Genomic DNA, 24572 nt, shown 5'->3' with positions numbered 1-24572 from the left:
ATTCTCTACCCTAAACACCCACTAATTACCCATCAATCACCCCCTGTCACTGCTACCTATCAGATTAGACCCCTATCTGCCCCTAGGGCACTCAATCACCCGCCCACACCCTCAGAATGCCCTCAGACCCCAGCCCTGATCACCTCGCCAGTGCATTGCTTGCATCTATTCCCCCCTCTAATCACACCTTGAGACACCCATCAATCACCTCCTGTCACCCCCTAGCACACCTACCCATCAGATCAGGCCCCAATTTGCCCCGTGTGGGCTCCTGATCACTCGGCCAATCCCTCAGATCCCCCTCAGACCCCCTTCCGATCACCTCCCCAGTGCATTGATTGCATCTATTTTCCCCTCTAACCACCCCCTGAGACACCCATCAATCACCTCCTGTCACCCCCCTAGCACTCCTATCCATCAGATCAGGCCCAATACAACCTGTCATCTAAAAGGCCACCCTGCTTATGACCGGTTCCACAAAATTCGCCCCCTCATAGACCACCTGTCATCAAAATTTGCAGATGCTTATACCCCTGAACAGTCATTTTGAGACATTTGGTTTCCAGACTACTCACGGTTTTGGGCCTGTAAAATGCCAGGGCGGTATAGGAACCCCACAAGTGACCCCATTTTAGAAAAAAAGACACCCCAAGGTATTCTGTTAGGTGTATGACGAGTTCATAGAAGATTTTATTTTTTGTCAAAAGTTAGCGGAAATTAATTTTTATTGGGTTTTTTTCACAAAGTGTCATTTTTCACTAACTTGTGACAAAAAATAAAATCTTCTATGAACTCGCCATACACCTAACGGAATACCTTGGGGTGTCTTCTTTCTAAAATGGGGTCACTTGTGGGGTTCCTATACTGCCCTGGCATTTTAGGGGCCCTAAACCGCGAGGAGTAGTCTAGAAAACAAATGCTTCAAAATGACCTGTGAATAGGACGTTGGGCCCCTTAGCGCACCTAGGCTGCAAAAAATTGTCACACATGTGGTACCGCTGTACTCAGGAAAAGTAGTATAATGTGTTTTGGGGTGTATTTTTACACATACCCATGCTGGATGGGAGAAATTTCTATGTAAATGGACAATTGTGTGTAAAAAAATCAAACAATTGTCATTTACAGAGATATTTCTCCCACTTAGCATGGGTATGTGTAAAAATACACCCCAAAACGCATTATACTACTTCTCCTGAGTACGGCGGTACCACATGTGTGACACTTTTTTACACCCTAAGTACGCTAAGGGGCCCAAAGTCCAATGAGTACCTTTAGGATTTCACAGGTCATTTTGCGACATTTGGTTTCAAGACTACTCCTCACGGTTTAGGGCCCCTAAAATGCCAGGGCAGTATAGGAACCCCACAAATGACCCCATTCTAGAAAGAAGACACCCAAAGGTATTCCGTACGGAGTATGGTGAGTTCATAGAAGATTTTATTTTTTGTCACAAGTTAGCGGAAAATGACACTTTGTGAAAAAAAACTATTAAAATCAATTTCCGCTAACTTGTGACAAAAAAATAAAAACTTCTATGAACTCACCATACTCCTAACGGAATACCTTGGGGTGTCTTCTTTCTAAAATGGGGTCATTAGTGGGGTTCCTATACTGCCCTGGCATTTTAGGGGCCCTAAACCGTGAGGAGTAGTCTTGAAACAAAAATGACCTGTGAAATCCTAAAGGTACTCATTGCACTTTGGGCCCCTTAGTGCAGTTAGGGTGCAAAAAAGTGCCACACATGTGGTATCGCCGTACTCGGGAGAAGTAGTATAATGTGTTTTGGGGTGCATTTTTACACATACCCATGCTGGGTGGGAGAAATACCTCTGTAAATGACAATCTTTTGATTTTTTTACACACAATTGTCCATTTACAGAGGTATTTCTCCCACCCAGCATGGGTATGTGTAAAAATACACCCCAAAACACATTGTACTACTTCTCCCGAGTACGGCGATACCACATGTGTGGCACTTTTTTGCACCCTAACTGCGCTAAAGGGCCCAAAGTCCAATGAGTACCTTTAGAATTTCACAGGTCATTTTGAGAAATTTCGTTTCAAGACTACTCCTCACGGTTTAGGGCCCCTAAAATGCCAGGGCAGTATAGGAACCCCACAAATGACCCCATTTTAGAAAGAAGACACCCCAAGGTATTCCGTTAGGAGTATGGTGAGTTCATAGAAGATTTTATTTTTTGTCAAAAGTTAGCGGAAAATGACACTTTGTGAAAAAACACAATTAAAATCAATTTCCGCTAACTTTTGACAAAAAAATAAAATCTTCTATGAACTCACTATACTCCTAACGGAATACCTTGGGGTGTCTTCTTTCTAAAATGGGGTCATTTGTGGGGTTCCTATACTGCCCTGGCATTTTAGGGGCCCTAAACCGTGAGGAGTAGTCTTGAAACGAAATTTCTCAAAATGACCTGTGAAATTCTAAAGGTACTCATTGGACTTTGGGCCCTTTAGCGCAGTTAGGGTGCAAAAAAGTGCCACACATGTGGTATCGCCGTACTCAGGAGAAGTAGTATAATGTGTTTTGTGGTGTATTTTTACACATACCCATGCTGAGTGGGAGAAAGATCTCTGTAAATGGACAATTGTGTGTAAAAAAAATTAACAAATTGTCATTTACAGAGATATTTCTCCCACCCAGCATGGGTATGTGTAAAAATACACCCCAAAACACATTATACTACTTCTCCTGAGTACGGCAATACCACATGTGTGGCACTTTTTTGCACCCTAACTGCGCTAAGGGGTCCAAAGTCCAATGAGCACCTTCAGGCTTTACAGGGGTGCTTACAATTTAGCACCCCCCAAAATGTCAGGACAGTAAACACACCCCACAAATGACCCCATTTTGGAAAGTAGACACTTCAAGGTATTCAGAGAGGAGCATGGTGAGTCCGTGGCAGATTTCATTTTTTTTTGTCGCAAGTTAGAAGAAATGGAAACTTTTTTTTTTTTTTTTTTTTTTTCACAAAGTGTCATTTTCCGCTTACTTGTGACAAAAAATAATATCTTCTATGAACTCACTATGCCTCTCAGTGAATACTTTGGGATGTCTTCTTTCCAAAATGGGGTCATTTGGGGGGTATTTATACTATCCTGGAATTCTAGCCCCTCATGAAACATGACAGAGGGTCAGAAAAGTCAGAGATGCTTGAAAATGGGAAAATTCACTTTTTGCACCATAGTTTGTAAACGCTATAACTTTTACTCAAACCAATAAATATACACTGAATGGGTTTTTTTTTTATCAAAAACATGTTTGTCCACATTTTTCGCGCTGCATGTATACAGAAATTTTACTTTATTTGAAAACTGTCAGCACAGAAAGTTAAAAAAATCATTTTTTTGCCAAAATTCATGTCTTTTTTGCTGAATATAATAAAAAGTAAAAATCGCAGGAGCAATCAAATAGCACTAAAAGAAAGCTTTATTAGTGACAAGAAAAGGAGCCAAAATTCATTTAGGTGGTAGGTTGTATGAGCGAGCAATAAACCGTGAAAGCTGCAGTGGTCTGAATGGAAAAAAAGTGGCCGGTCCTTAAGGGGTAGAAAGCCCTAGGTCCTCAAGTGGTTAATTTTAATGTAAACACATGCATTTACTTAGTTCTCTCATAATTTTTTTAATCCAGCATACTCATCTGGATAACAAGAATTTCATTGGTCACCAGCCAGGAAAAGGCATTATTTATATCATCTGCCCAAGTATTTACCAAAAGCTTGCATTCTTCCTTTTACAAAGATACTATTAATCTCCACACATTAGCCTGAACACTAAGATATGTTGATCACTTCACCGTGAGTTACCTTTATAATATGATATTAAAAGTAACTCATGCATCTGTTGACATGTGAACACACCTGACAAATACCATTACAGGGAGGTAGAGTAATCCTTTAGCCCAACCACTTTATGATTCCAGATTAGGCCTGGATAACTTAATCAGATTCACACACACAAAATAACTAAATAAATTGAACCATCTCTCCTTGCTCAATTCACCTCATATCTATAAAAGCACTTTCTGGGAATACAATACATACTCGAAATAAGTTTTTACTAGTTACTGTATATCTTCAAATATGAGTTGTCTTCGTGTATAAGTCAATTCCAACATTTGACCCTCTCAAGATGTCGTTTTTTAATTACTCATGTATAAGTCTATCCAGCAAAGTTATGGCTGCACTTGAAGAACAAGAGGGGTTAACGATTTCACTGCATAAAATGTTGCAGCCATTTTTTTACCCCTCCTGACCCTTAGTGCAGCCAATAACTCCTCCATGCCTCCAAATGCAGCAATTTTATTATTTCTGGAATGGTCTCATGTAGAATGAGTTTATTTCTTCAAACACTAGTTTAACCACTTGATCACTGAGGGTTTTTACCCCTTTAGGACCAGAGCAATTTTCACCTGTCAGCGCTCCTCCCATTCTTTTACCAATAACTTAATCACAACTAATCACAACGACTTGATCTATATCTTGTTTTTTTCACCACCAATTAGGCTTTCTTTGGGAAGTACATTATGCTAAGAATGATCTTATTCTAAACACATTTTAATTAGAATAATAAGAAAAAATAAAAAAAAAATCATTATTTCTCAGTTTTCGGACACTATAGTGTTAAAATAAAATGTTCTACTGTGCATAAAACCCACACATTGTATTTGCTCATTTGTCCTGGTTATTGCAACATTTAAAATATTTCCCCAGTTCAATGTTTTCAGATTTGCGTCCATCACTAATTATAAGCCTGCATATTAAAACATAACATCTATATACCCTCTTCACACACCTATTAAAGAAAGTTCAGACCCAACTATTTATGTATTTTTGTAAAAAAGAAAAAACTATATATATATATATATATATATATATATATATATATATATATATATATATATATATATATATATATATATGTGTGTGCTTGGGTACTATGGGGGAGTGTGGGAGCTAGTGTAGTTAATTTTAGATGTAAGTTTAGGTATTTTTATTAAATAAAATTGTTTTTATGTAGTTTTACTATTTGGCCACAAGATGTCCTCGGTCATTATTTCTTATTCAGTGTGCACTGTTATAATAGGAAGATGCAATGAATGCAGGCGTCTCATAGATGCCGGTGTTCATTGAATTGGGGACTTAGATTAATGCACTTAGATTAATGTGTTCCTATTTATTCATGTCCCCACTAACTGGTGGTAATGGTAGTGCACGCCACTCACTCCCTTTGACTAATTTTTGCATCCCTGGGACTTCAAATGAAGTTTCCCAGGACGTGATTATACTGCACATGGTGCAGTAAGTAGTTAAATAATGGAGTTTACATGTGTACAGCTGCACTCGCCCTTTAATAGCCATTTTCACAGATAAGAATCTAATAATAAAAAGTAGTGTCAATTTCTTAAACTTTGCATCTTTCAAATAAGCAGATTATAAAAACTTCACAAGAAGATATCTATTAAATTACTTATATAATTGCTCCATGCAAATCTTTTTACTTTGATTTTAAGCCAGTTAATGTTGTGCTAGGATGTGGCTCACAGGATGACAACGGTTGGGTATGTCCACACAAAAAGGTTAAATCACCTCACTGCACTCTCTTCATTCAATGTAGGCTGAATGAAATGCAACTCAAGCAGAGCACCAACAGAGCATATCCAAACTTTAGAGTATAGCTGCAGTGAAAGCTACTTATGAGTCCTGCACTCAGCTCTGGCTGTGTTCTCGCTTCTCTCATGCGCTGGTCAGCATATATCATTGTCCTTCTGGTTCCTGCTTGTCACATGACAGCGGGAGCCAGAGAGATAGTGAGCCAGACCTACCAATCTCGACTCATATACACGATAAGTTAAATTTGATACTTCGATACTTCCCCCCCCCTTTATGTCTTATAATTTTTCTGCTTATTGGGTGCTTAAAGGGCTTTATATAGACAAGGTAAAAACAGATGCTTGGCTTGATCCACCAGAATTTTCTTGTGCCATTAACAAATTTTGATTCTTAAGGTAGCCATACATCTAGCAATGATGGGCAGATTCGGCCAAGAGACAAATCTATCTTTAATCTAATCTGATGGCTGCCCATACACTGCAGGCCAATTCCCAATCAATTTCATGCTGAAATTGATCCGGAATCAGCCTTGTGACACCGTATCTTCTGCCGCGCCAGCCAGATGCTGACCCCCTAATGTGCAATATGCCCCCCCAGTATCCAATGCACTATACATTACCTGTCCATGGTGGCAACCTGTCCTTCATCCATACACGCAGCCCACGTGGTTGCCGGTGTACACGTGGGCACACGTGTGACATCAGGTTACTCCACCGGCAGCGGACACAGACAGGTAATGTACAGTGGGGTGCGAAAGTTTGAAACTTGTTAATCATCATGATTTTTCTGTATAAATCGTTGGTTGTTACGATAAAAAATGTCAGTTAAATGTATCATATAGGAAACACACACAGTGATATTTAAGAAGTGAAATGAAGTTTATTGGATTTACAGAAAGTGTGCAATAATTGTTTAAATACAATTAGGCAGGTGCCCAAATTTGGGCACCACAAAAAATAAATGAAATTAATATTTAGTAGATCCTCCTTTTGCAGAAATACAGCCTCTAAACGCTTCCTGTAGGTTCCAATGAGAGGCTGGTTCTGGTTGAAGGTATTTTGGACCATTCCTCTTTATAAAACATCTCTAGTTCTTTACCTCACACCAAATATTTTCAGTTATATTCAGGTCTAGGGACTGTGATGGCCATTCCAGAACATGTACGTGTTCCTCTGCATGAATGCCTTAGTGAATTTTAAGCAGTGTTTAGGGTCGTTGTCTTGTTGAAAAATCCAGCCCCAGCGCAGCTTCAGCTTTGTCCCTGATTCCTGGACATTTGTCTCCAGAATCTGCTGATACTGAGTGGAATCCCTGCGTCCCTCAACTTTGACAAGATTCCCAGTCCCTGCACTGGCCCCACAGCCCCACAGCATGATGGAACCACCACCATATTTTACTGTAGGTAGCAGGTGCTTTTCTTGGAATGCTGTGTTGTTTTTCCTCCATGCATAATGCCCCTTGTTATGCCCAAATAACTCAATTTTAGTTTTATCAGTCCACAGCACCTTATTCCAAAATGAAGCTGGCTTGTCCAAATGTGCTTTAGAATACCTCAAGCAGCTCTGTTTGTGCTGTGGGCCGAGAAAAGGCTTCCTCTGCATCACTCTCGCATACAGCATCTCCTTGTGTAAAGTGCGCCGAATGGTTGAACGATGCACAGTGACTCCATCTGCAGCAAGATGATGTTGTAGGTCTTTGGTGCTGGTCTGTGGGTTGACTCTGACTATTCTCACCATTTGTCACTTCTATTTATCCGAGATTTTTCTTGGTCTGCTACTTTGAGCCTTAACTTGAACTGAGCCTGTCATCCTTAATGTCCTCAATATGTTCCTAAATGTGGAAACAGACAGCTGAAATCTCTGAGACAGCTTTCTGTATTCTTCCCCTAAACCATTATGGTGAACAATATTTATCTTCAGGTCATTTGAGAGTTGTTTTGAGACCCCCATGTTGTTGCTACTCTTCAGAGAAAATTAAAAGAGGAGGGAAACTTACAATTAACCCCCTTAAATACTCTTTCTCATAATTGGATTCATCTGTGTATGTAGGTCAGAGTTCACTGAGCTTACCAAGCCAATTTGAGTTACAATAATTAGTTCTAAAGGTTTGGAATCAATAAAATGACAGCAGTGCCCACATTTATGCACCCGCCTAATTTTGTTTAAACAATTATTGCACACTTTCTGTAAATCCAATAAATTTAATTTCACTTCTCAAATATCACTGTGTGTTTCAGCTATATGATATATTTGACATTTTTTATCGTAAAAATCAATGATTTATACAGGAAAATCATGACGATTAACAAAGTTGCCCAAACTTGCGCATCCCACTGTATAGTGCACTGGGCACGGGGGGCATATTGCCCATTAGAGGTGAAAGCGTAGAGGGTATTGTTTTATTTGTCGCACATCCCAATATCACTCACCGTTACATCCATGCACCCGATCGGGCAAGTCGGCTCTACATCTTGCAGCATGTCCAACCGATTCATGCGACCAATTTTGTTCCGAAATTGGTTGAATTGTCAATTGGGCATGCACTTGGCAGCACAGATTTTCATTCGATTATAATAATTGAATCGGATGGTCAATCGGCTGCGAAGTCGCCAAATGTATGGCCACCTTTTTTTGAAGGTTTTGGGGCCATATGCAATTCATTTTTTCACCTGGTTAAAAGGTTAAGGCTACAATAATCTCTCAAAAGAGCTTAATGTTCCTTAGAGTATGGTTGTTAGTATGGTCATGATGTTTAAAGGACCACTGCCGCGAAACACTTCATTTTTAATCACCCCCATAGTAGTTACATCAATGATACATAATTCTGCTCATTTGCGGTGATTACACTGACAGGGAGAGCCGACTCATTGCCCAGCCATCACAGCAGAAGCAGGACAGCACCGATCGCATGGTGCAGTAGAACGGCTCATTACACAGCCGTGTACAGGGCGGAGTGATGTCTCCTCAAATGCCTGCAGGGCAGTGTTTGAGGATCCTTTGGAAGTAAGCACGCAGGATGATCAGAGGTGACAGTGTGAGTTTTCACAGGCTGGGTTTATGGAGAGCAGGACGAGGGGGGGCGGGATTAAATGGACGGTTAGTTTACCTGCCTAGGCTTCCCCTATGCTGTATTTCTACTTGCAAAAGTCTGTCAGCGCTTAGTGCTTGGGCTGACGCTATAGGACGTAGTGATATGTGAATATTTAAAGGTACATGCAAGAAAATCAAAAGAATTACACACTGAAGCTTCTGTATCATTGATGTAACTACTATGGGGGTGATTAAAAACGAAATGTTTCGCGGTAGTGGTCCTTTAAGGTCCATTATGATAATGCCCCCCCCCCAAAAAAAAAAAAAACAACAACACAAAAACAAACAAACAAACAAAAAAAGGAAACATGAAAATTAAAATCCAATAATGTCTTGAAATGAAGGAAATGAACAAATGTAATCTATCTTCCTTCTCCTAAAAATGACTTTTTAAGATATTTCAAAGTGGTATTTTATATTTAAATCTACTTTTTATATTTTTACTGTTTATTTTGTTTTTGCTCAATGACATTCATTGAAGTATGTTTCAATATGGTTGGGAATGAGTCCCAGGTAACAGAAAAAGGAACTCTTGTTAGTGTAACGATCCACACTTGAGCACACCACTATGCTCAAATAGTACCAGGTTTCTTTATAGGTACCTTTTTGAAGAAGAAAAATATTTTTTTGTGAATATAATAAAGTGTGAAACAAAAAATTTTGGAAACAGATCGCTATTTTGTGGCTTCACTTGATTTAAATCGATCCTCCTATAAAGATTCATTGAAGTATGCCAGAGCTAAAATCTATGAACTATTGACCCTTTTTTATCTCTTTCCTGCTCTCAAAATCCATTTTATGCAAGGAAAGTGTTTTATATTTGGAATTTCTTATCAGTGAGGGTCACACTGTAATCTGACTCAGACAGGGACTGCCACTTACATACCTGATGTTTAACTCTTTCAGGCAGAGAAAAAAAAAAGAACACAGCATAGTTATTTGTGTGCTAGACACTGTACATACACATGTCTATCTCATCATGTCACATGTCACCTTGGGTATCCTTTAACCACCTTACCCCCGCGCGTACGGATTTCTCCGCCCCTTTTTCCATCCTTTCACCCCCAGGGACGGAGAAATCCGTACTTTGCGCACTCCCGCCGCTGTCCGCGCTCCCGCTCGTAAACACGCCGCCCGCCGCTAGTAAACACGCCGCCGCCCGCTCGCCCAGAGATCAACGAACGGAAAAATCCATTCCCGTTCGTTGATCTAAGCCCCGCAATGATCTGCTGCCGCTCGGCTGAGCAGCGCGATCATTGTGAAAAAATAACAAAGTCCCAGCCTCTTTCTACTTCCTGCAAGCGTCCGGAAGGACGCTTGCAGGTCGCATGAAACAAATCGGTAATGTTGCCATCTTGTGGCCAAATAGTAAAACTACACCCTAACCATTTTTTACACACAAATAAACTTGTTTTACACAAAAAATTAACTCCTTACCTCCCACACTCCCCAATTTTTTTTTTGTAATTAAAAAAAAAATAAAAAATTTACAATTTAAAAAAAATACATAAATAGTTACCTTAGGGACTGAACTTTTTAAATATTTATGTCAAGAGGGTATAACACTGTTACTTTATAAACTATGGGCTTGTAATTAGGGATGGACGCAAAACTGAAAAAAATGCACCTTTATTTCCAACTAAAATATTGGCGGCAAACATTGTGATAGGGACATAATTTAAACGGTTTTATAACCGGGATAATAGGCATATACATTTAATGGGTTTTAATTACAGTAGCATGCATTATTTAAAAACTATAAAGGCCGAAAACTGAAAAATAATATATATATATTTTTTTTAATATTCTTTATTGAGTCAAAGAAAATATCATTAAACACAAATTATGAAATATTGCATAGCCAATGATATATTAACATCATATAACATCAAATATAAAACAATTGGCATGTGACTGAGGTAGCCTGTCCCGAAGTGTGTTGCGATTATGTAACAGCAAAAACATGGAGGTCATGTTCAGGGAGACATATGATTAGGTTGTATGTCTAAAACATATAAAGATAGTCTGTATGAACGAGTCCTCAGTATCTCCATGTATTTTCGTCTTCGAGATGGTAAGACAAGGAGATTATTATCTTTAAAATTTTTTTTATAGATACACTGAAACTAACCCCCCCCCTTATGCCCTGCCCCCTCCCCCCCTCCTAGGTTTCTCTGGACCCCCCCCCCCTTTTCCTCAAGCCGAATCCAATTTGAAGGAAGATTCGTAAAAGCATTGTAGGATATCATCTTTGTTTGTTTAACGCCAAGGGCCTAATATGTATCTATGACAGGTATAGCTTAAAATCAGGGGGCATGGAGTGTCTTTAGGAGATCCTCTGAGTATCTAAAATAGTTCCAAAAGGACCAGTTCTTTTTGTGTGGCTCTGTCTTGTCAATGGCCATAGCAGTAAGATCTTCCATTAATTCTGTGTGGTCTATTTCCTTGATTAATTCCTCTATGCTAGGTGGTGAAGTTTGCTTCCAATGACGAACCAGTAGGTGTTTCGCTGCATTTAGAATATGTCTGACTATTGAGCGTTTATAGGTCTTCATCCCCCAGTCGTTCAAGTGCAAGAGATAGAACTCAGGTATGCGTGGGATCGGTTTGTCTGTGACTGCTTTTAGGAGGCGTTCGATTCTGTCCCAAAAATTAGAAAGAGCTGGGCAGGACCACAGAATATGTAGAAGGGTTCCTGTGTCGGTCTGGCAGCGCCAGCACCGGTCTTCCCTTACAGGGTATATGGAGTGCAATTTAGAGGGAGTGAAGTACCATTGTGTAAGAATTTTATAATTCATCTCTTGCACTCTGACCGACCTAGAGGATTTATGTGCGAAGGTGCATATTTGGATTTCGTGGTTTGGGGAGAACGACCTACCCAGGTCTAGCTCCCACTTGCGGAGGAATGTTAGTTGTGGGATTGCTAACGCGGAGAAAATATTATATAGGATAGAAATGGTTTTCTTGGTAGGGCCCTTAGCCGTACAGAGGTCCTCAAAGTGTGTGTTTTGTCTAATTTGAGAAGGGCTCAGGCCCAGGTGATGCATTAGGTATCTGTACTGAAAATATTCCCACCAGTTTAAATCTGTACAGTTCTGTTTCTCTCTTAGTGTCTGTAGGGAGACCCATTGGTCATTGGAACACATGTCTTTGAAACATATATGTCTTGTTCTGAATGACATGTCCAGTACTTGATTGTTATCTATATTTGGGTTATCCGAGATAGGTAGGAAGGGTGAGGGTGCTGGGGAAAAATTCAGGATCTTGTTTGCCGCATTAAAGGTAGCAATTGTGGATTGGCATAGGGGTGGCAAACGCCAGTCAGCGGTTGATCTAGTAGAGATCCAGATCACCCTGGTAAGAGGCATTGGCGACAGGATGGTCTCTATGTCTACCCACTGTTTGGTCTCTCTATGTCTATGCCAGTCCACAACTCTAGTAATGATTGCAGAAAAGTAGTACCTTCATATGTTTGGTAGGGCCAGTCCTCCTGTTTGCTTAGAGCAATACAGGACGTCCCTTTTAAGTCGGGGAGGTTTGTGCTTCCAAACGTATTTGTTAAATATTGTCTGCATGTGTTGAAAGAAGGAGAGAGGTATCGAGATTGGTAGGGCTTGAAAAAGGTAGAGGAGCCTGGGCATAGCGTTCATCTTAAGGACGGCTATTCTACCAAACCAAGACAGATGCGGGAGGTCCCATCTTTTAAGGTCTTGGGTGAGTGTATGGGCCATTGTGGGAAAATTATGAGTAAATGTATCCTTGAGGGAGCTCGAGATGTATGTACCTAGATATTTTATATGTTTAGCATTCCATTGAAATGGAAAGTTGTGCTTTAAGCTTTCTACTGTTTCTGAAGGAAGACCTGCACTATAGGCCTCACATTTGTCATAGTTAATCTTAAAAAAAGACAATCTGCCAAATTGTTGGAATTCGGTGATTAAGTTGGGTAATGCAATGTTAGGTCGCGTCAAGAAAAACATGAGGTCGTCGGCGTAGGCCGCAACTTTATGTTCTGTGTGTCCCACATGCAGACCAGTAATATCAGTGTTACCTCTAACAGTACACAGGAAAGGCTCCAGGGCCAGCGCAAAGATTAGAGGTGACAGAGGGCACCCCTGCCGAGTACCATTTGTGATGGCCAGCGGATCTGATAGCACTCCATTGACTTTGATCCTTGCTGTCGGGGTGGTATATAAAGCGCTGATAGAGGCAAACATTCTGTCCCCCAGATTTATATGGCACAAAACCGATTTTAACCAGCTCCAGCCCACCCGGTCGAAAGCCTTTTCGGCATCTGTGGAGAGTAGCATACACGGGATATTGCTAGATCGGGAGAGCTGAAGCAAGTCCAGGACCCTGATGGTGTTATCTCTTGCTTCCCTTTGTGGAATGAAGCCCACCTGGTCCCAGTGGACAAGATGTCCCATGTGTTCTGCCAATCTGTTAGCTAGGGCCTTGGCATAGATTTTTAGGTCAATATTAAGGAGTGAGATTGGACGATAATTTCCGCAGACAGAGGGATCTTTTTGTGGTTTGGCTATTACTGCTATGTGGGATTCCAGTGACTGAGTGGGAAATTTGGCCATTTCCTCTCCCTCTGCTAGGGCATTAAATGCTTTGCATAGGTATGGGGCTAAGGTAGCTCTGAATTTTTTGTAGTACTCGGCAGGGAATCCATCCAGCCCCGGAGCCTTCCCATTTTTAAGGCCCATGATAATCTTTCGGATCTCAGTTTCAGTAAAGGGCTCCTCCATAGAGCCCTTCATTTCTTCTGTAAGTTTGGGTAGGTTTGCTTTAGCAAGGTAATCTTGTATATCTTGAGAATTTGGGGATTTTATGTTCCCGTTTTGGGAGTGCAGTAGGTTATATAATTTGTGATAAAATGTTTTGAAAGTATTAGATATGGACTCACTTCTAATGTGCTTCTTCCCATTTTGGTCTATTATTTGGGAGACGTATGTTCTCTGTTGTTGTTGTTTAAGTGCACGTGCTAGAAGCTTCCCCGATTTGTTGCCTTGCAGAAAGAATGTATGTTGACATCTACGTGTCGCTTGTTTGGCCTGATCTTGTAAGATCTTGTTAAGTTTGTGTCTTATGTCTGTAAGTTTTGAGAGGGTGATATCGTCGGGCCTGTTTTTATGTAGCTGTTCTAAGTTGCGGATTTCCCCCAGTAGATCTTTGATCAGCCTCTCTCTCTCTCTTTTAAGGGTTGAGCCCTGACTGATAAGGAAGCCACGCAATACGCATTTGTGGGATTCCCATAATATGTTAGATGACACATCCCCCGTGTTGTTTAGGTGAAAGAATTCCTCAGTTTTTCTCACAATCTTCTCCACAGAAGTATGGTCCTGCAGTATTGAGGTATTTAGTCTCCACGTAAAAGGGGAGCCTTTCTTAGGTTTACAATTAATTGTCATGAGGACAGGAGCGTGATCTGAGTATGATATGATACCCACATCTGAAGTGATGTGTTCTGAGAGAAGATTGTGAGACACTAATATGTAGTCTATTCGAGAGTAGACTCCATGGACTGCAGAATAAAATGTGTAGTCTCTGGAGGTTGGGTGAGTCACCCTCCACACATCTACCAGCTGTCTCTCGTATAAGGCTTTTTTAATCTTGTTTATTTTTGCATATGCCAAGCTAGTCCTCCCGTGTGAGGTATCCATATTTGGGTTAAGAGCTACATTCATATCTCCGCCAAAAATAGTACTACCCTCTGCAAATGAGTCTAACACATTTAGGAATTTTTGTACAAATTTATCCTGATCAATATTTGGGGCATATAGAGAGCCTAAAGTGTATTTTTTGTCACCTATTAGGCACTTCACTAGAGTGAATCTACCTAGTGGGTCAGACTTTGTGTCTAGCACAGAAAAAGGTAGAGTGTTGCTAATGAGAATTGCAGTGCCCTTGGTTTTAGAATCCAGAGAATTGGAATAAAAGGCAATGGGAAAGTGTCTATCATGTAATTTAGGAGGAGTGGATTCTTTAAAATGGGTCTCCTGTATGAAGGCTATTTGTGCTATTTGAGCCCAGAGGTCCCTCAATAGTATGCGTCTTTTTTCTGGTATGTTGAGGCCCTTGGCGTTAATAGATAAGACTTTTACGTAATCCATCGCATAAATTCAGGTATAAAGGTTCGGCTTGAGGAAGTGTCCAGAGAAAACCCAACGGTTGTCAGTAATATGAAAATCAAGATTATTACAATAAAACATAGTTTCAGTAAAATATAACTAGTGAACCTTAAGGGTAAGTCCCTTAGTTCATGGGTAATTCCCATATGAATGTTCTGATTTCTCAGAACTCTCCTATGAGGGAAAAGGGAAACCATTATGTACCGCGAGAAACCCGATCCCCTCTCCACCCTAATTCAATTAAGGTGCCCCGATCAGGTCTTCTTTATCGGTGTTCGACCATGCCCCTTCCTTTCACAAAAAGGAAAGGACAGTACAAGAGAGATCTACTAGGAATTTGACCCATCCTATATAAGGGTGAGGTTAGTGTTCGTTCTGCCTAGTGAGCATGAGAACTAAGTTATTGAGGAAGGCTGTTTATCTTTATTTAAGTCTAGCGTTTTGCCTGCTGTGTCGTATGTGATGTCCAGGGTGGGGCGGGATGGGATACAGGTGGGGAAGACAGGAGGCAGGAGGGGACTCTGGCATCCCTGGTGCCCGGTAGGGGATATATAGGAGTACCTAGGCCAAGGTGTTCTAGTCTCAGGGGCCTCATCTGTTACCCCCATAGGGGGAAATCCAAATATATAGCAGCCACCTAGTAGCCACAAGAGAGACCGCCGCGCCCCGGCCTCCCACCACCCCCATGAAGCTGACAGTAAGGAGCAATATTAGGTATAGCCAATAGTGGACGTCAGAGGCCGCGGCGCGCCGGTCCCATGCATTAACATAATGTAAGTTAGGGATGGGTAAGTATGATAGGCAGCCCATCGGATCCACACCCAAATCCTGGGGAGGAGCCGATGTGCCGCGATCAATTTTTAATGTAGAGTCCCTATGTGTTGGGCTAGCTTCACTGTATGTTCTTTCTGCGTTCTGGCCAGCAAGTAGCCTAAATATTAGTGATCATATGTGACTGATAAGTGATCATATGCATTCGGAATAACAATGATACACAAAGCTCAGATAATTCCCCCATCGTCCCCCACACATTGATAAATCTAGCAGATAAGAACATATAGAACATTTCTTGTGGGAAACATCGGGGGGGGGGGGGGTCCCCTTGCACTCCCCCATGGGGTATCAAGCAGGAGTGATATAAATGCGTTATTCTCCAGCATGGCTGCGGTGTAGGTGTCCGTTGCCTCGGGGCCGCTTTAACAGCTACACAGACAGTCGCCACGTAAGACAGAGTTCAGTGGGTGGCAGTTCCACTCATACAAGAACCCCATAAAAGGGGGCACTCTGCCTTGATCATTGTCCCCATGATGCATGTGCCCGGACCCTTTCCCATTGCACCCCCCCTCCCAACCGCCATGAGTATATAGCGTGTTATGTGGCAGGCATGGAGAATGCAGTCTTCCTCAGGTAAGTAGCGGATAAAAGGGGTACTCACAAGCAGAGCGAAGCTAATAAGGAGGTCACCTTACGTATGTAGAACTTATCTGTGGCACGGATCACTCTGTGTCTCTCGGTTCAGCGGGCCTTTGTATTAGATGCGTCATTCTTGCTGCGGTTGGCGCTTGTTAGGCCTTTGTTTGCGCTGACGTTGCGGGAGGCCTAGAACGATTTGCTCCGGCTTCCACTCAGGCACAGCCACGGATGGTATGCCCAAGTCACGAAAAAAGTTCGGTAGGTCCGCCGGTGTGCGGAGTGTGGATGATTTATTATCTTTCCGGGCGTGCAGCTGAAACGGGAATCCCCAGTTATAGGATACTCCCTCGTCTTGAAGAGCCTTTAACAGAGGCTGCAGGGCTCTGCGTTGGGCCAACGTACTCGGTGCTAGGTCTTGGAACAGTAAAATCTTCTGACCTTCATGTGTGATGGGGCCTGCGTGTCTCGCGGCCTGCATAATTGCATCCTTCGCTGTGTAGTGATGCAGGCGGCATATGACGTCTCTTGGCGGGTCTTCTGGGGCAGATTGTGGTTTCAATGCCCTGTGAGCCCTATCGAATTTTATGGCAGTATCGTCAGGTTGTTGCAGTAGGCCGTTAAAGATGGATGTCAGTACTGGTACGAGTTGTTGCGTCGTGACGGATTCAGGGAGACCCCTGACTCGTATGTTGCACCGTCTGCTCCTGTTTTGCAAGTCCTCTAGGCCGGTGCGTAGGACTGTATTATTTGCCTTCTGTAGTTCATTCTGCTCCACCAAGGTCTTGATCTCAGCCTTCATGGTGGCGGTTTCCGCCTCCAGTGCGGCAAGCCTGTCGCTGTGATCCTGGATGTCCTCCTGTATTCCCTGCAGCTCGGCTCTCGTGGCAGCTGTGATGCGGTTCCCCAGGTCCTCGAGGTCCGCTTTGGTGGGTAAGCTGTGGAGGAAATCCCGAATTTCGCTGAGGGATTTGGCGGTGGAGTCATCTGCCGCTGTTGTTTTCGGGGCCTTGTTTGCCGGAGGGGAGGCGTCGGCCATCTTAGCTGGGGTTTGGGTAGCTTCGTTCCATTTGAGGAACTGAGTAACCGTAGATTGGTTGTAAGAGCCTCGCTTCAGCGGTGTTTCTTTGGTAGTACCTTTCTTTGATTTGCCGGGCATATTTTGAAGCCAGATCGGGGCATCTATTCGTGGTTAAGAGGCTAAATTAGTAGGGTGATAGAGGGAGCTCGGGAAGTGTGCGTCTTCACGCGGCCATCGCTAGCTCCGCCCCCAAAAATAATAAATTTTTTCCCAATTTTTTTCCTATTTTCCCATTAAAACACATTTAGAATAAAATTATTCTTGGCATAATGTCCCACCTAAAGAAAGCCTAATTGGTGGCGAAAAAAAACAAGATATAGTTCATTTCATTGCGATAAGTAATGATAAAATTATAGATGAATGAATGGAAGGAGCGCTGAAAGGTGAAAATTGCTCTGGTGGTCAGGGGGTAAAACCCCTCAGTTGGGAAGTGGTTAAGCTATTACTATAACTTACACTGTTATTTAGCCTGTTGTAAATCCTGAGCTGAATGCAACGGAACATCTGTGAAAAAACTAAATTTAATAGTTGGAGAAATAAAACCATCAATCCTATGGCAACTGGATCAATTTGCTCAAGATCAGCAAGCTAAAATTCAAGCTGAGAAATATGGTGACATATAGTGTTTGATGACAGTAACTGCATCACAAATTTAGGTTATGGGTACCACTAATAAGTACCTGTACATGACATTTTAATGTAATTAACTTACAAAAAGATGGTATGGCCTAAATCAAAAGTGAAGGGTTTATTTTTATTTCATCTGAACCAGGATTCTTTTGCAAAAAGTATGCAAACTCTTTTCAAGGACAAGGATTAAAATTAAACAATGCAACTGTGATGTGCCAAGGGAAAGGATGTAGTCACATTTCATTCTATAACTGAGCTGTCTGGTCCAAAGGGGGAAATTTACGCAACCACTTTTATAAGAAACTTGGGCGTCGCCATAAGGACCATTATAAATACCGGCTATAGTGTGAAATTTGGACGCCCAATAAATAGCAAATTTCACACTGTGGGGTTGATTCACAAAGGTTACTTATTTTTCACCTTAACTGAAAGTAGTGTTAATGCATGAGATAAACAAGTAAGGAGAGAATTCATGAGATAAATAGATAAGGAGAGCTAAACCATGAGTTTGTCAAATAAGCAGAGCTAAATCATAAGTTATGTCAAATAAGGAGCACTAAACCATGAGTTATGTCAAATAAGGAGAGCTAAACCATGAGTTATGTCAAATAAGGAGAGGTAAATCATGAGTTAAGTCATTTAAAGAGAACCTGAGGTGGGTTTGAAGAATATTATCTGCATACAGAGGCTGGATCTGCCTATACAGCCCAGCCTCTGTTGCTATCCCAAACCCCCCTAAGGTCCCCCTGCACTCTGCAATCCCTCATAAATTACAGCCAAGCTGCTGACAAACAGCTTGTCAGAGCTGGCTGTGTTTATCTCTATAGTGTCAGTCTGCTGCTCTCCCCGCCTCCTGCAGAACTCCAGTCCCCGCCTGCATCCCTTCCGTCCCTGCTGATTGGAGGGAAGGGACGGGGGCAGGGACCGGAGCTATGCAGGAGGCAGGGGAGCAGCTGAGACTGATACTACAGATGTAAACACAGCCTCACAGCAAGGCTGTGATTTATGAGGGATTGCAGAGTGCAGGGGGACCTTAGTGGGGTTTGGGATAGCAACAGAGGCTGGGCTGTATAGGCAGATCCAGCCTCTGTATGCAGATAACATTCTTTAAACACACCTCGGGTTCTCTTTAAGGAGAGATAAATTGTGAGTTAATAAATACGTTGAGATAATTTAACAGAAAAGCTTTGTAAATTAGGCCCTATAAGCGCTATTTATAAAGGCATCTATGGTGGCATCCAAAAATTATTGTAATAGCTGCAGATTGGCTGCAGGGGTTAGCTAGGTGGGGGTGGGGGTGGGGGGGCGGTAATGGTTAGGTGTGGAGAGGGGGTTTTAAGGGTTTTGAAGGGTTAGGAGTGGGGGGCATTTAAGGTTAGACATTGGTAAGGGAAGGTTCTGTGTGAGAGTAGTGTTATGGTGGCCACTAATGATCCAATCTTTTTCATCCAATCTTACAAAATCTATGTAGTATAAAGGTAGCCATACACTGGTCGATTTGCCATCAGATTCAACCAACAGATAGAGCCCTCTCTGATCGAAGCTGATCAGAGAGGGATCGTATGGCTACCTTTACTGCAAACAGATTGTGAACCGATTTCAGCCTGAAACTGTTCACAATCTGTGGTGGTGGTGCCACCGCTCCTCCCTCCCCCCCCCGCATACATTACCTGCTCCGCCGGCGCGACTCCCCAGGTCTCCGCTGTCTTCTCCGCTCTGGTCTCCGGGTCCGGCATGCTTCACTTCTTCCTGTCTGGGGGAAGTTTAAACAGTAGAGCGCCCTCTACTGTTTAAACTTCCTGCCGGGACAAGAAGAAGTGAAGTATGCCGGAGACCAGACTAGCGCGGAGAAGAACACAGTGGAGACCTGGGGAGTCGCGCCGGCGGAGCAGGTAATGTATTGCAGCTGTATTGCGTCGGTCGTCGGGCACTTGAACGTCGCTAGCGACGCGCTCCCTACCCGCGGGCGATCGACGGTAATTTCCCGCATGGAGCGATCGATTGGATCGATCTATTTCGGGACGAAATAGAGCGAAATTTAGCGTGTAGCGTGAACGATGTGACAGCAGATACGATCCTAGTGATCGAATCTGCTGTCGATCGGCGGGGAATCGGCCTAGTGTATGGCCAGCTTTAGGGTAAATTGAGTAAATATACTGAATGGATACTTCAGGCAGTTACCTTATATTACAAAGAAATGGTAAGATTGGATGAAAAAGTTTGGGTCATTAGTGGCCACCTTTAGGTTAAGTTGTAGTAAAATATTGCCATATTTTACTATGGTAATTTACACTTTTAAAATGTAAAATATTGCTAAATGATACCAATATTCTACTAGCCAACATTGGGTGCCCATATTTCCTAGCCCCATCCCCACCTTAGTCATGCACGTGTCTGGTCATCCGGTCCTGTTTAACCAAACCTGAAAACAACAAGGGACTTTTTCCACTACACAGCTGAATCGCAAAATCACAAATCGCTAGTGATTTTTAAATTGCTAGGGTTGTTACTTTATCATACAAATCATGAGAAGTTTTTTCCACTGTAGTGATTCAATTTGGAAATCGCAAATTGCAATCGCTTTCTGGAGCAATTGTTAGAGGGAGAATGCAATGCAAATGAAAAATCGCAATCGCATAACAGAATTAATGAAAAATCGCAATCGCTGACGTTTGTGATTTGTGATTGCGATTGCTAGTGGAAAAGGGCCCTTACTGCATTAACATTTTTAAAGTGTATAATGGGTAAGCTAAAGTGCTATCATCTTTAATGGAAAATATAAGGTCTGACAGCTTATTGTACAACAGCAAAGCAATAATCCTCCTAACAAAGAATTAATGAAAGTAAACATTCTGATGGATTAGCTGAAGATTAGTCATGCTGCAAACACAAACCTTACATTATAATACAGACTTAGGATCATGTAAAACATGAAAAATGTATATTACATACCCTACTGTACAGAATATTGTTCATTAGCATATTTTCCACGTATTTTAAGAAGATAAACTGGAATACATTGTTTAGGCGGCAACAGTAAAGTTATTGCTGATTAAATAAGGACTTAGCTAAAACGTCAAAACTGCTCTGGTCCATAGGGGGGAACAAGGTCTGGATGCAAAGTGGTTAAAGCAATATGAGTGAGCACTATATTTCTTTAAATGAACCTCCTCATAAGGGAGGCTCATAATAGTATGTGCTGTTGGGAGTACATCATTACCAACTTTACCCAACCGGCAGCATCAGGAGGATTTTGAAGCCCCTGGTGGTGTTTGATTTATCAATTTAATGATTAATTTTTTTTTTGTATATGAGTGTAGTTTGGCACATATTTTATAGCACGTGCACCAGTGCCACGTGGTACTACCGGATAGGTGAGGCTTCAAAACACTGCACATGGGCACGGGGGAACCAACTGTGGGTCCATTGATCATCCCGATATTGAACACAGTTACTGCCATGTACCCAAATCGGTGCCTCCAAGTGCATGCCCAATTGACAATGCAACCAATTTTGGGCCAAGCACGTTAATCAGACATGCTGCAAGATGTCAGGCTGTCATGGTCGATTGGGTGCCCGGTAGTAATGGTGACGAGTGATATTGGGAAGGACGATGAATACAACAAAACCCTCCAAACAGTCCCCCCTGATATTCAATGTGTCCTCCTTGTGCCAAGTGCAGCATACATTATCTGTCTTTGTCCGCCACTGGCTCAGGGCTCTGTCTTCCATTCATACACGCGCCCCACATGGTTGCCGGAGTGATGTAGGCATATGTATTGCGGACACAAACACAATGTTTACTGCACTGGGCACTGGGGAAAGAGGGCACAATGGAAATTAGGGGCGGGGGGGGGGGCAGTGTCAGGCCATCAAGGTTTGCAGAAGCAGCATCACATGGCTGATTCTGGATCAATTTCAGCATTAGATTGATAGCTAATTGGCCTGCGGTGTATGGGCAGCCAACAGATCTCTTTCTAATCAGATTCGATTACAGAGAGATATTTGTCTCTTGGTCGAATCTGCCCATCATTGCTAGATGTAAAGCTACTTTTAGAAATAAGGAATTCTATTTTAAACTGTATTACAGAGAATTTTACAAAGCTCTTAACACGTTTTTGGCTTAATCTTTTGTTAAGTTAACTAATATTGCAGTTATATACCGGTAATATATGTAACAAATATATACAACATCTAAGGGTTTCATTTTCAAATGACAAAGGTGATGTTCTTGAATAGAAATATATAGTAAGCTTATTCAGCATTAATCAGAATCCATTCTTCTGTCTTAATTCTGAATGGAGGTGGAATCCACAAGTGTAAATGTTCTGGTCCGCTATATACAACTACATTGTTCTCTTACACTTCACAAAAAGAAATGCCCTTGAGAAGCAATAATGGAAAACACATAGTTTTATCTCCCAGATATGTGTTTGTCAGCAAACCAAACAATAAGATCCAACAACAAAGAACTATGCAGTTATTCTCGTGATGGGCAATAATAATTGGCTCTTTGTGAGTGAAGCACTGGTCGATATTCATTTTTATTTGGACAAACAATATTCTTTAGAATTAGAAAATATCTTCCAATTCATGCCAACGATCTTTCCCCCTGCATTACACACAGAAACCTCTTTGATATGTGCAAGTGAGTCAAAAATCAGACAAGTGTAGTAATGCTAATAATCTTTACTGAAGAAATAAAATGTGCTTCACAGCAGGATTATGACATTAGCCTAAAGTAAGGGAAATAAGTATTTGACCCCCTGCTGATTATGCTTGTTTGCCTTCTGACCAATAAATTGCCAGTCTAAAATTACCAATTGTGATGGCAGGATCAACAGAATTACTTAATCTGCAGTATAGTAAAGCAACCACAACATGTTACTGTAAAATGTAAAGTTCTGCAATGATCTCTATGGTATTGTGTTTTCCTGTATTCTCTCTGTGTTCCCCTCTGTTCTAAGTGAGCTTCATTTCCTGATGGTGGTGTATGATATATCTCTGCATGATTTTCTTCAGTAAAGAGTTCTGACTTATTATACTAGGTGTCTCTCTGCGTGTACAGTCCACTCTGCTCCATTATATTGTAGCTGTCAGAGACAAAATAATAAAAGAACTCTAAAAAAACAGTGGCCCACAAGATCAACAGGACAGCAAGGCAAACTGCATTGTTTAAAACTCAAACAACAGTATTTAACCATAAAGTAAGCCCTGCCTGTACTAGCCTTCATCTTAACAACAATGACCAACAATAAAGAAACCCATGTTGAGGCTGCCATCACCAAAATAATAGCACCAAAAGGAAATTGCATACAGTTAGATACCATTTCTACATGAACATTGTTGTTCTGGTTGTGTCTTTTTATGGTTGGATTTACAGACACTATGCACATTCATACATGATTAAAAGGAAACCTGAAGTGAGCAGGATGTGGAGGCTGTAATATTTATTTCCTTTTAAACAATGCAGATTTCCTGGCTGTCCTATTGATCACCTGTCTCTAATACCTTTAACCATAGACCCTGGACAAGCATGCAGATCAAAAGTTTTCTGAATTCTCACTAGATTAGCCACATGCCTGTTTCAGGTGGGTGATACAGACACTACCGATACCAGAAAGATCAGGAGGACTCCAGGCAACTGGTATTGTTTAAATCAAATAATCACCCATCTTAATTCAGTTGTGCTTTAAATGGTCCTGGTCTCTATAGCTGTGAAACGTTCACCAATGCACAACCCCCCCCCCCCCAAAAAAAAAAAGTGTACATCCCCCTCCCCTCCCCCTGAAAAAAAAACTCCAAAACCTAGTAAATGGAATTTACTGTTGATATTACAAGGGCTGTCAGTTCCAATGCACTTTTCATGTGAAAAGGGGCACCGGGACAATGTGCTCTAAAATCTGAATGTTAGGAGACACAGCAGATAGAATTCATGTTATCGGTGGGATCTTGCTTACCTTAAGTGTGAGCCTCACAGCACTGCACTCCTGCAAGGGGTTGAGTTTCAATGTTTCTCCAGGATTGCTGCAGCCTGAGTTCTGATTTTGCATCTCACAGCATACACACACTCCATCACTATTGATGTTTATCTAACAAGAAAAGAAGATTACACTTACATTTAACATTTCAGCTATGGGTAAAATCACTCAATTATTTATGCACTTTTGTAAAAATTTGCCTTCACCTCCTCTTGGGCACTGGAAGTGGGAAAGGGTCTCTTGTCCATATATTGGACAAGAGCTCTGGAGGAGAGGGGGAGGCTTGGCCGCCTCTCTTCCAGAGCCCTTCCCCCTCTACCATGGACCATGCGGACTGGTATAGCTCATGGTACCAAGCCCTATGAGGTATGGGCTATGAATTTTGGCTATCCTAGCCTGCATGAGTGACAAAGGGTTAAATGGGTCTGGAGGGAGGACCCCACATTTTTTTTTTAAATTTAACTTTTTAGTGTCAAAAAATTAGGTATAATTATAGTACAATTCTTATACAGAAATGTTGCGCTATACAGCAATCCCTGGAGAAAGCGTTGCAAGTTCCGTTACGCATATCAAGAACAAAAGCACCAACTATATACCCCGCTTGTAAGCACCAC

General features: G+C 41.8%; 1 protein-coding gene across 2 annotated transcripts in view; it reads right to left on the bottom strand.

Moving 5' to 3' along the window:
• ENTREP2 (endosomal transmembrane epsin interactor 2) overlaps window positions 1-24572 on the bottom strand; it is a 978998-nt gene that overhangs the window by 288467 nt on the left and 665959 nt on the right. For both annotated transcript variants that reach the window (XM_068272537.1, XM_068272539.1), the window contains one exon: window positions 23938-24069. In XM_068272537.1, coding sequence (XP_068128638.1) covers window positions 23938-24069 — 132 coding nt within the window. The remainder of the gene's footprint in view (window positions 1-23937; window positions 24070-24572) is intronic.

This window comes from Hyperolius riggenbachi, chromosome 3, assembly GCF_040937935.1.
Source record: "Hyperolius riggenbachi isolate aHypRig1 chromosome 3, aHypRig1.pri, whole genome shotgun sequence".
Classification (NCBI taxonomy): Eukaryota; Metazoa; Chordata; class Amphibia; order Anura; family Hyperoliidae; genus Hyperolius; species Hyperolius riggenbachi.
Note: the sequence above shows the minus strand (reverse complement) of the source record. Positions and strands in the feature narration are given on the sequence as shown.